General features: G+C 41.8%; 1 protein-coding gene across 8 annotated transcripts in view; it reads left to right on the plus strand.

Moving 5' to 3' along the window:
- N4BP2L2 (NEDD4 binding protein 2 like 2) overlaps positions 1–13,540 on the plus strand; it is a 93,667-nt gene that overhangs the window by 30,500 nt on the left and 49,627 nt on the right. For 7 of the 8 annotated variants that reach the window (XM_075919197.1, XM_006134208.4, XM_075919196.1 and 4 more), the window contains one exon: positions 5,494–5,637. In XM_075919197.1, coding sequence (XP_075775312.1) covers positions 5,494–5,637 — 144 coding nt within the window. Of the gene's footprint in view, positions 1–5,493; positions 7,255–13,540 lie in introns of those variants that run through there. The other variant, XM_075919201.1, reaches the window with a different exon arrangement.

Here is a 13,540-nt window from a genome sequence, read left to right on the forward strand (position 1 = left end):
TTTGCTAGTGTATATTGACTTCTATTAATATTGATGTAAATATACTGTATACATAAATATCAGCACAGAACTACACAGAGGAAGACCACATCAGGCATGGGCAATAATTTTTGACAAGGGCCATTCCAAGATTTTGGAAAGTGGTCGAGAGCCTCACTCTTCCATGATATTAATGGAGGAGATGTGGGGTCTGGGAGGGAGGTTGGGTGCAGAGGGGACCTTGGGATAAGGGATTGGAGTGCTGGAGGGAGATTGGGTGAAGGAGGTGGTTGTGACTTAGGGTACGTCTAGACTACATGCCTCTGTCGCCAGAGGCATGTAGATTAGGCTACCAGACATAGGAAAATGAAGCGGCAATTTAAATAATCGCAGCTTCATTTAAATGTACATGGCTGCCGCGCTGAGCCGACAAACAGCTGATCAGCTGTTTGTCGGCTCAGCTCAATAGTCTGGACGTGAGGGTGTCGACATCAAAGGTATTTGTCGACCACCCAGGTATGCCTCCTGGGATGAGGTTTACCTGGGTGGTCGACAAATACCTTTGATGTCGACACCCGCGCGTCCAGACTATCGCGCTGAGCCGACAAACAGCTGATCAGCTGTTTGTTGGCTCAGCGCGGCAGCCATGTAAATTTAAATGAAGCGGCGATTATTTAAATCACCGCTTCATTTTCCTATGTCTGGTAGCCTAATCTACATGCCTCTGGCGACAGAGGCATGTAGTCTAGACGTACCCTTAGGGTAGGGGACTGGAATGCAGGGGTTTGGGATGTGACCTAGGGTAGAAGGGGATTGTGATCTGGGGCAGGAGTTTGGGTTGCCAGATCTGGGAGGGAGTATGGGGAACAGAGGGTTTGGTATGTTGAGTGGGGGGTGGGGCAAAAGGTTCGGGCAGGGAGGGGAAGGGGTGCCAGAGGCAGTCTGTGGCCAGGAGACTTACCAGCCTGCCTGCCTGCAGAACTAAGGCTTGCAGAGCTTAAAATGTTTCCCAGCCAGCTAGCCTGCCTGCCTGCTTGCTTGACCCATGTGCTTCAGTGAATAACTGAGCCAAGGACAGGGGGCGGGCGTGGTTCTTCTTGGCTGCCTGTTATTCAAACAAGCAGCTCCCATTGGCTGGTTAATGGGATTGTGTCATGGGCAGGAGCGGCTCCTGAAGCATCCCCCCCCCTCCAGTTTTGAAACAGGAATGTAGCCCAGCAGCTGCGTTTCTGCACGCCACGCGGGGCTGCAGGGCAAGCAAGGGAGTCTGCCAGGGGCACCCTGCCGCCTCTGTGGGTTAGATCCGGTGGCTTGGCAGCCCGCAGACCATATTTTGCCCAGGCCTGCTCCCTTTGAAATCAACAGCAAAGTTTCCATGTATTTAAATGGAAAAATTATCAGGCCCATAGGAAACATTTCCTTATTCTGTGGATGATTAACCTAATTTAGGAGGTCATTGCTGCAAGATGTGACCAAGATGATGAGCATTTATATATATCAGACATGTATGTAGATAAGAACATCCATGGTTTAATTAGACAGAATAAAACATTTTAGAAGGAATACAAATCCTCATGCTTAAGGGTGTAACTTCACTCCTATCCAGTGGGAATTAGGAAGAAAATTCCCATATGAACAAGCTATTCCAATTGTCTATCATGGTATTTCTTGAAACTTTTCCCTGCTCCCTGGTATTAAGTACCGTTGGAGACAGGATACTGGATTAAATGGACATTTGGTCTGATCTTTTAGGACAAAGTCCATTTTAGTTTTCTTTATTAATTTCTAATGTTTACCACCCACTCTAAATCCTCTTGTAATCTATGGCATTTCAGTGCATGCCAGGCAAACTTGGGAGAAATCAAATGATAAAGACTTTTACTATTATTTCCCCATCTCTTGTTGGCATTGAATCCTTCTAAGACTCCCAACAAACTGATTGGGTTAATGAGCTTTGCAATGGTATGTTAACAAGAGATAAGAGAAAAATAAGAATATTCATCTTCTAACTAGATTGAAGCCATAAGAGAAGAACATTTGATTATCTTGTTTTGGTAACTGAAAAATATCAATATTTAGATTCAAGCATAATGTATATAAAATAAATAATTATTATTAAACTTTGAAAAATTGCATGCATAATCTCACCCAAATGAAACTAAATTATTAATGATCAAGTATATGAATTCTTTCAAAATGTAGTTTATACTGGAACTTGCATAAAGAAGAGTAATGATTCTGTTATAATATTGAAATGAAACAAAAGTAGTTCACTATCTCATCAGTTCATAATAGCTAAATGGACTAATGGGATCTTAAATTGCGAGTAATTTACTTAGCAAATAGTCGATGCATTTTGCATTGACTATTTGATTAGTTGATAGAGCGCCTCTGCCTTTGAAGTATAGCAACAGCCCTAGGGCAGTAGCTACACTTCAAAGGTGAAAGTGCCGCATGGAGCCTGGGGTCAGCTGGGGACTCCCCTGCTGACCCCGAGCTCCGTGCGGCGCTGCTGCTTTGAAATGCTGTGGGGAGCCTGGCGTCAGGCTCCTTATGGGTCTGGCCCCAGCTCCACACGGCACTGCCACTTTGAAGTACCCCCTCCTCATTCCCCCACTCACACCTCTTTCTGAAGAGGTAGCAATGGCAGGGGGGGGGGGGGAGGAGCAGCGACTAGTCAACCAGCCTGTCGACTATTACATTTTTAAATGTTTTTTCAGATCTCCAAGTCACACATTTTGTGTAATAGTTACCAACATAAAGATTAATATAATCCTGAGATTTTTTTGTCATAAATTTTCAGTGTTCCAAATTATGACGGGCACTTGGCCAAATGGAAAAATAAATTACTAATTTATTAGTTTTCTGAATTACCTGGAATCATCAATCCTGACTCTTTCTGTGTATCACATTTAATTTTTTGTATGAAGTCTTTTGTTTTATCTGAGCACTGGAATTGAAAATACGCCAACCCCATTTTATTGTTGAGAATAGCCAGGTAAACGTCCTCATTTTGAACAGTAATATTGTCTATTCTGGATTACTGCTTATTTTTATTTCAAAAATACATTAATATTTTTAGAAAAAAATACTATTTCTTATTTGAAGTTTCTGGTACTATATGTAAAATAATTTAAAAAATGAACAGGAAGTCTTCAGAGAAGGAAGCCACTGCACTGAAAATACAGTGGGTGATTAGACAAAGGGTTAATAAAGATACATTATTTTGGAGGGAAAAGGCCTTTAGACCAAGATTCTTCAATATACTGATGGAGTGCAAATGAACTCTAAATTTCATGTGCATGATTTGTTTTCAAGTTTCTTGTTGAGTACGATATTATCCTTCATTATAGTTTTTCTTAAAATCACCTGACTCCAGGAGGAAGATTTTTTTCTCATACAGATCCAGTTGATGAACTTTTGAAGCGGTTGTCTCTTTTTATTGTCAATAGCAGTTATAGCTTCTTGCTTATTTAGCTTTGGATGTAAAGATTCCATACTTTGAGAAATCCTATTCCTGAAATCTTGAAGAGTTAATTAATGTCAGTACAACAGCTCTGCAGCAAAATCATTGATAGAAAGAAAGAATCAGCTGCTTATGTGCTTGAGCCATGTTGTTTGAAAAAACTGACCTTTGCAGTGTGGTGATTATTCTGTCAGAATGATTTGTGAATTAGGAGAAAATCATAAACAGTTGTTATGTTTGGTCAGAACTCGGGGAAAAGTCAACAGTCTTCAGACCTTCCATTTGGGGTTGCCTGCCTTGAATTTTGTTTTATTGGCTGCTCTGTGGGATTTTAATATTCAGATGTGGATTAATCTTGTACCATTAAAGTAAATGAGGGCCTTGACACTGACTTCAGTGAGCATAGGATCATTCCCAATGTGACGACTGTCTTCAGTCGTCATATAGGCTACATCTATACTACATGCTTCTTGCGCAAGCAGCCTTTTGCGCAAGAGTTTTTGCACAGAAACTTCTTGCGCAAGAGCACGTCCATACCTCAAAGCATATTTCAAAATAAGGGGTGGGAGCAAGAAGGGAGCTGAGAGCAGGGATAGAAAGCAGGACCAAAACCACAACTGTAGCTGTGGAGCAACCAGGAACCCAGGGTTGCTTCAGTGTTTTGTTTAAGACTGTATCTGCTGAAATCTTTAGCCAGTCTGGGTTTATTAGCTGAGTCAGCCAAATGCAATGAGCAGGGTCTATGTTTCTGTGAATTCCTGACACACTCTCTGACTCATATGCCCCCATCACAGTAGTATCTAAAAGTACTGTTGTATCTGATCGGTAAATAGAAAGAAGAGTCATCTTAGGAACAGTATACATATGTAGTCCAGGCTACCAGTGTGTACGATATTGCAAACCCATACAGTATCTTTGAGGTCCGTTGTTTTAAATAAATGGTTTATGTATGATTGTGTTCTATTTCATGGGAGAAGATAACTGCAGCTTCTCTGGGAATTAAAAAGAGAGTTCAATGACTGTGGCAAAATCAGCCAGGTTGCAATCCTCCCAGAGGGGTGCTACTTCTGGAGAGGCTAACACACTATTTCTAAGCAGATTCTCCAAAGACCAACAGACAAAAAAAGGACTTTTGGGTAATAACCTTCATTTAAACTGACTTGTGGCCTTGTTTCTGGTCCAGGAATGAGAAGCTGCTGTCCAAGGGGGCCCTATTTCTTGCAGAAGGGTTGAAAAGACTTAGGCCTGTTGTGTCCCCATTAGATTCATGGGTGACCTCTGGTAGGCTGTTTGTTTTTACACATTTGTTTACCTGACAAACAAATGTGCTTGCTTAGAAAAACTTTTGTGGTAACATGCAGTGTGTGACTACTGTCAATCAACACTCATAGTCCTTGGAAAGAAAGCAAAGCACAGGTTTTGGTCTTTTTAGGCAGACTGACTTGATGGTGTTATTAAAAGTAGAAGACAGGGAGCTGTGCAGCTTTAAAACCACTGGTCAGGGAGGCAGTGAGATACAGGTCTGTGGCCAAGAAAGGTGGTGACTGGGAGCCAGAAACCTTGAAGTGGTTGCCCTGAAGGAATCACAGAGGGGGAAATACAGGTACAGTTGCTCTTAAACTGTGATAAACAGCACCACATTTCTGTACTCAGGAAAATGCTTTTTATATTTGTATGTTCAATATATACAATAAATTGTGTTAAAACGTGTAATACAATTTGAATATTATAAGATGGAATTAAATCTGAACTTCCACACACAATAGCATATTGTTTTTCAGAAATGTGTAATCAGTTCTTGTAGTTTTATCTATTTCAGTTTTCAATTTTATCTATTTCAATTATATTTAAGCTTATTTTTTGTAATGACGGAAAAACCTGTGTAGATCCTTCTGGATCTTGAAAGTTAGCAGAAGATTAAATGATTGTGTTTGACAGCCTGAATGGATGGAAAGGATAAAACAGGACGATAGCTCTTCAAAAGTTTAAGAAAGATTGCAAGCATATAAAAAGTACCAAACAAATTATTTAAATTATTATTTTTGTAGGAGGAATAAACATGGGGTCCCTCGTGAGAAGATTGCTCAGATGTTGGAACGATATGAATATCAAATGTCCATCTCTGTTGTAATGAATTCAGTGGAACCTCCTCACAAAAACATGCAAAGGCCACCTCCACAGCGAAGACAGAGGTGGGGAAGCTGTATAGACTCTTGGAATTCTTTCAGTGTTTCAAATAACAGATAACCCAGGTTACATTCAACTAACATCAGTTTGATCACCCCTTTAAAAATATAAACAGTGGACTTTCTCCTGAGGTTTAAATAGGGTTAATGCAATTAAAGAACCATTCTTTCTGAGAGATTGGTCCATTATACAAAGCTTTGGAGGTTTAAATGTAAATAAAATTTAATATAAAATGTATGTTAAATGTTTTTACAATCTATATTTATTACATTTGTACTAACTTTGATTTCTGGATGGTGTGAAGTAAACATGTCTTCCTTTATAGCTGGGTCTCAGACAATAATGTGTACAGAAGAAACTGTTGAATATTTTTTTGTTTTTGTTCTTTTTTTGAGCAAGTCCTAACAAAACTTACCAGTAGTTGTTTTTCAAATTGAATTCAGAAAAGCCCAGGAATAGGTTATGTGTGTAATTATTGCATTTTAACTCTTTCCACTGCTTTTTAATATTCTAACCAACTTCTACCAGGTTTTTATACTGAACAATTGTGTTTTCTATTTCTTACTAGATGCTTATTTATTTTAAATGGCATCCAAAATGTTGTCACTCTTATAACACAACAAGAAGTTCTGTGGCACCTTATAGACTAACAGATTTATTGGAGTATAAGCTTTAATGGGCAAAGATGAAGTGGGTCTTTGCCCACGAAAGCTAATGCTCCAATAAATCTGTTAGTATATAAGGTGCCACAGGACTTCTCGTTGTTTTTGCAGATTCAGACTAACACGGCTACCCCTCTGATTCTTATAACAACAGATTTCCTTCCCTCCTTCCTTTGTTGCCATCTTCACTTTTGGCTCAGAGTCTCAACTGGCAGCTAAACCAGTGTACTGCAGTTGCAGTATTCACCAGCTTGAAATTATAAACAATTATTTGTCTTGAATTTGTTTGCCATCTACTTAAATACCAAACATACTTTTGCCTAGAAAGTAGCTACATTTATTTTTTGAGATTTTTGTTGGCATGAAAATGTACAGCATCATTTCTTTAAGTTTACAGTATTAAAATGCTTAATTAGAGCTGAGTCTTTTTGTGCTAAGTGTTCTGTTTTATCACAAAAAAATAAAAAACCCCAGAACACTTAAAATATTAGTCTCACAGGGCCCATCTACAGTTGGAATATGTGCATAACCCAATTAGGTACAGGGGGACATTGATCTCAGTTCTGTAAAACCACATTACATTCTTTTCAGGATTTTGGCACAGGTAGTCTCTTCTTAGCAGATGTCTAAAATAGAGCCAGCATGCAGATTTATTATTTTATTGCCATAGATCCTTTTTTCTCTTAACTTAAACACTGGTATGATAGTAAGTTTTAAATTTAATGCTTGCATTTTTCCTGGTCCCTCAACTAATAAAGTATCTCTCTGTCTATTATTGCTGCCATTGTTTCAGTTGTCCAATGTAAGTCTGACAAAATTAGTATTTTGTTTTTATGCTTTATAGTTTTATATTAATGAAAATATTTCTTAAACAGCAGTTAATATAGTGCATCTTTGGACTCTGCCAGATTGGATTTTCTGTTGTTTATTAATAAACATGGGGGAGAACTTGATGGCAAATTTGTTCAAGAATATTTGTTCATTGGATAAATAGGTCTTCATTTAATATTTAATTCTGGTCTTCAAAGACATTTATAGAGAGCTTGGTTGTGTGGAATACAATCAGGATAAGATAGCAATTATACTGCAGACACCAAGATAAATTTTTTACTTGTGTGCAATGAATGAATACGTTTATTAAGCCTTGTTGAATATAGAGATATAATGATAGAAAAAGAATTCCATATATTTACAATGGCTGCTCAAGTAAACTGCCTAAGGCAAACCTCATTAATTTCAAAGAATGTAATATGGTATCAGTTTGTACATCGACAACAAGGAGCTATTCATGCAAGACATCTACAGGGAAAGGGATGAGTTTAGTGATCTTTTGATGCTTGTAAGATGAGAACAAAGCTTGTCAACTTGTTTTCTGACTGATGAGAACCACAAAACAGGATTTTAAATCTGAGGCTCTTACTTGAAAAGGGGTTTGATGCAATTAAGACTTCTGTATTTGTGTGGAAACCCAAAACAATTCCAAAACCAAAAAATATTTAATTGAAAATCCGCATATAAGACATACCTCAGTCTTCCATTTTTAAGGTTTAAGTATGAAATTACAGTGTAGTAAGAATTATATAATGGTGAAAGGGGAAATCAGGACTTTAATTAGGTATGTACTATGAAAATACACATCATATGGGTTACTGTTATGTTTTGTGTGTGGTATGATCATGATATTTGAAAATTGGCCCTAATGATAAATGATTTTTAAATACTGGAAAGTCTTATGGTCAGTATGCTTTATTATATTAAATAAAAATATGAACAGGTTGTGCCCACAAAAGCTCATGATTTGTTAGTCTTTAAGGTGCTACTAGACTATTTGTTGTATTTTAAGTTTTTCCTGTTACAGACTAACTCAGCTATCCCTCTGGATAAAAAATTCAGCAATTACTGTGTAGATTTCTAAAAGATGCAACCCTATACTGCAGGAGTGGGCAAAAGGGCCTCTGCGGGCCAGATCTGGCCTGCCAAGTGGGTGGATCTGGCCCATGGAGGCCCTGCTGCCAATTAGGACCTGGGGGCAGGGGAGCACCTGAAGCTTTCTCCACTCTGCCCCCGCCCTGTGAGCCTAATTGGCCTGGGGGCGGGAGAGTGCACCCAGGGCTGGCTCGAGCCATTCCTGCGCCCCAGGCAGCGGGTGTGCAAAACGCATGGACAGCTCTGCCCCCAAGGCGCATGGCGCATGCGTGGCCCTGCCCCCCCACGCACTGCGCACCTTACAGCTGCCATCAGGGGTGGGGGGCTACAGCTGCCATCAGGCGCCGCAGAGCAGGGGCGCGCAACACCTGATGGCAGCTCTAAGGGGTGCTGCGCGGCCGGTGCCCCTTACAACTGCCATCAGGCGCCCTCCATAGATTGGCACCCCGAGCAGTTGCCTGGCTAGCTCCCCCCTTAATCCGGCCCTGAGCGCACAAAGCCTCCTCCTGTCCTGCCAGGAGCACATGGCGCTTTGAAGCGCTGCTTGCAGGGTAGGGAGGAGAGCGGAGGAGGCTTTGCGCACTCCCCGGCCCCAGGCCAATCAAGGGCGGGGGAGCTGCGTGAAGCTTCCTTCGCCCTGCCCAGGCCCTGTGAGGAGCCTGATTGGCCTGGGGGTGGGGGAACGTGCCAAGCCTCTTCCAGGGCATAGGTGTCTAGTGGGAAGAGGGGGCAAAGGGGCTCCCTCATCCCCAGATCAATCATGGTCTGAGGGTGTGGTAGCCCCACCTCTTCCTGTTTAGGCCCCACCCCTTCTGGGTTGGCCTGGGGCTACTTCAAAAATTTTTGACACGGCCCCCGGGCAAAAATTATTGCCCACCTCTGCTATAATGTATAAACACTTAATTGTGTTTTCTTATTATATATTTAGACCTTACTATATGATTAAGAGGAGACACAGCTTAAAAATTACTCTTTTAAAATACAGTAAGTTTTCTTAACTGGGTTATTAATGAATTTGATTATTAAAGTTGAAATAATTTGATTTCTTTTTCATTTTGCTCAACTTGGAGGATAAAATAGATCAGGCATGGGCAAAATATGGCCCATGGGCCGGATCCGGCCCACCAACCCCTGGATCCAGCCCATGGATGCTTGGGGAGCTTCAGATAGGCTCCCTGCCTGCCCTGCCATACACTTCTGAGAAAAGCAGCTGCTGCTGAGCTCTGTTTGAATAGCTGGGAGTTTGGGGGAGGGGAGAGGGGCTTCACGTGCTGCCCCCCATCCTCCGCACAGTCACATTGGCCAGTTGTGAATCACTCTCCCATTAGGCTTGTAGCTATTCAAAGACCACATGACCCCTGCAGCCAGTGCAGGGGTGGGGCAGACCGGGAGTCTGCCTGAGAAGGCTGCTGGCTATTTACATTTTCTGTTCTTTTAACGAGGGTTTTTTCAATTTTTTATTAAAATCTAAATCTTGTTCTAAAAGTAACTGACTTTGTCCCTCCCATTGCACAAAGTATATTTGTCCTAGTTAGAGTTGCCAGGTGTCCGGTTTTGAACAGGGCAGTTCAGTATTTGAGGTTTCTGTCCAGGAAATAAATCGAGGAAATACCGGACATATAAATGTCCAGTATTTTCTAATTACGTTTTCTTATTATGAGTATCAGTACATAGTTGTGTACTGCCTGGTTGGTAGATATGCTCACACTGTGTGAGCATGTGTACGAGCCAGGCAGTACGCAACTACGCAATAGAGAGGAGGGAGGTGGAGGTGGGTTCTCTCCCCCCGCTCCTCCCCCTCCCAACCAGCCCTGCTTCCTGCCACCTGGTTCCCTCCCCCGCAGCCAGCCCCGCTCCCTCCGGTCTCCTCCCGACCAGCCCTGCTTTCCGCCGGCTGGTTCTCCCCCGACCCCCTCCCCCGACCTCCTCCTGGCCAGTCCTGCTCCCCTCCTGGCCGGGTCCCCCCTCCACTCATATGAGATCAAGTGTGTCTGGTATTTTTTTTAAGCCATCTAGTAACCTTAGTCCTAGTCACCATTTATGAAGATTCCAGGCATGCAATGCAAACTTTTAGGATTTCATACAGATGGCATTCTAGTATTCTAAGAAAAGTCCATCATCATACCCCACTATAGTGGGTTTTGAAAGGGGAATATTTGAACCTTTATTGAAGCAGATTGAATAAACCATAAAATCATTATTAGTTTTTGAGAAAGACAAGAACAGAAAAGTTATGGAGAAATTGTAGGTATCCTTGAAGGACGGCTACGTATTTAGGGATGTAATCATAGAATCATAGAGCTGGAAGAGACCTCAGGATATCATCAAGTTGAGCCCTCTGCCCAAAGCAAGACCAATCCCAACTAAATCAACCCAGTCAGGGCTTTGTCAAGCCGAGACTTAAAAACCTCTAAGGATGCAGATTCCACCACCTCCCGAGGTAACCCATTCCAGTGCTTCAGCGCCCTCCTAGTGAAATAGTTTTTCCTAATGTCCAACTTAGATCTCCATTGTAATTTGAGCCCATTGCTCCTTGTTCTGCCATGCATCGCTACTGAGAACAGCCTCTCTACATCCTCTTTGGAACCTCCCTTCAGGAAGCTGAAGGCTGCTATCAAATCCCCCCTCATTCTTCTCTTCTGCAGACTAAACAAACCCAAATCTCTCAGCCTCTCCTCATAGGTCATGTGCTCCAGCCCCCTAAACATTTTGGTTGCCCTCTGCCTGGACCCTCTTCAATGCATCCACATCCTCTCTATAGTGGGGGGCCCAGAACTGGACACAATACTCGAGATATGGCCTCACCAGAGCCGAATAAAGGGGAATAATCACGTCTCTAGATCTGCTGGCAATGCTCCTCCTAATGCAACCTAATATGCCATTAGCCTTCTTGGCTACAAGGGCACACTGTTGAGAAGCTGGATATGAGTCATCTACTGTAATCCCCAGGCCCTTTTCTGCAAAACTGCTACTTAGCCATTCGGTCCCCAGCCTGTAACAATGCTTAGGATTCTTCCATCCCAGGTGCAGGACTCTACACTTGTCCTTGTTGAACCTCATCAGATTTCTTCTGACCCAGTCCTCTAATCTTTCTAGGTCACTCTGGACCCTATCCCTACCCTCCAATATACCTACCTCTCCCCCTATCTTAGTGTCATCTGCAAACTTGCTGAAGGCGCAATCCATCCCCTCATCCAGGTCATTAATAAGGATGTTGAACAAAACCGGCCCTAGAACCGATCCTTGGGGCACTCCACTAGAAACCAACTGCCAGCCTGACATCGAGCCGTTAATCACTCCCCATTGGGCCCGACAGTCTAGCCAGCTTTCTATCCATCTTACAGACAGATTTCTATCCATCTTACAGTAATAGTTTAACTGATCTTATCTGTTACCATAACAGTTACACTCTGGCTTCTTTCTGGTCCTGCTCCCAGGGAGCTGGCTGCCATCCTGTGCTTCTAGCTCTTTATCGGAGGCTGCAGCGCAAGGTGACAGTTGACTCCCTGGGAATGAGGCCAGGAGCCAGTGCGTAAAAGCAACTAGCTTAAAAGCAGGCCTTCAGTGTGCACCAGGTGCAGGGTGGCAGGTAGGAGCTGGTGAATGCCTGGAGCCCGCTTAAAGTCAGCTTCCGGCACACACTCTCTCCCAGGGAGCCGACTGCTGCCTTGCACTGTGGACTCTACAGTATAAAGCCTACAGTGCAGCTAGCTTCCCAGGAGTGGGGCCCAAAGCTGGGAGTCTGCTCCTGGAACACACTGGTTGCTGGTCCTGCTTCTGGGGAGACAGCTGCTCTGCAGGTTTTTCAGAATAAACTTTTTATTGCATAACTGTGAAACCACTCAGGTTTTTAATGGTTATACGGTTACCTAATTAACTGCTTTCTAGCATCACTACTGCATATAAAAATACATGCGATAGCACTAGAAAATAGTAGGGTCTATTCTATGAGGGTATGTCTACACTACCCCGCTAGTTCGAACTAGCGGGGTAATGTAGGCATACCGCACTTGCAAATGAAGCCCAGGATTTGAATTTCCCGGGCTTCATTTGCATAAGCGGGGAGCCGCCATTTTTAAAACCCCACTGGTTCGAACCCCGTGCAGCGCGGCTACACAGGGCACAAACTAGGTAGTTCGAACTAGGCTTCCTAGTTCGAACTACCGTTACTCCTCGTGAAATGTACCGCGAGGTGTACCGGTAGTTCGGAATAGGAATCCTAGTCCGAACTACCTAGTTTGAGCCCCGTGTAGCTGCGCTGCACGGGGTTCGAACCAGCGGGGTTTAAAAAATGGCGGCTCCCCGCTTATGCAAATGAAGCCCGGGAAATTCAAATCCCGGGCTTCATTTGCAAGTGCAGTATGCCTACATTACCCTGCTAGTTCGAACTAGCGGGGTAGTGTAGACATACCCTTACATAGTGTTTTGATATAAATTTTATTATATCTAAAAGTTGACATACTATTTTTTCCTTTTCATAATAGTTTTAATCTTTTGAAAATTATTGCAGTTAAGATGTTTTTGTAGTCAGTGTACGAATTGTTAAAATATTTTAACTATAGTGTATTTCGTAAGTTAACTTTCTATCAAATGCATTACCTAATTATATCTTATTCACAACCACTTGTATTAGTTTTTGTTGAGTTTTCATGTCAGTCATCAAGGTAAATGTTCTTAAAAAAGGCATGGAAATCACAGGAAAAAGTAAGAATAATTTTCTGTGTCCCAAATCTTTGTACACTTAAACATAAAAATGCATTACTACGCTGAGTAGGGAAAAAGTTTTAGGAAGCCTCTTTTCGCTTACCAGTGATTCTGTCAGTTTCTCTAGGCCATAATAAGGTTGATTTTATTTTCAGTGTATATGCAATTTATATACTACATCAAGCTTATTATATAAAAAATAGCCAATGACTGGAATCTGATACGTTTTTGTAACGATTTTTGCAAAAATGTAACCTTCAGCTTTTAAAGGAAGTTGAGAAGTTGATACTGAGTTTTAGTTTTCACTGGAAAATGTATGTTTAAATTGTGAGGTTTAATTCTTGTTTAAAATATTTAAAAAAAATGTACAGGCATATTCTATGTTTCTGGCCTGCTTGGAATTATAATTCATGAGTTATGGTTATATTTTTGGTATAAAAAGCTCACAGAGAGTAAGCAAGTGTGTATGAAAAATACGTTACATTTTACAACCTGGCATGTTACCAGCATCTTCTGGAAACCTATAGTCTATCTCATCTATAATTCTATATTCTAGAATAAGTGCAAAAGTGTGGCAAGTGTAAACAAAATGAAATTGCTCTGCTGTTATTTTGGT

Source organism: Pelodiscus sinensis, chromosome 1 (genome assembly GCF_049634645.1).
Source record: "Pelodiscus sinensis isolate JC-2024 chromosome 1, ASM4963464v1, whole genome shotgun sequence".
Taxonomy (NCBI): Eukaryota; Metazoa; Chordata; order Testudines; family Trionychidae; genus Pelodiscus; species Pelodiscus sinensis.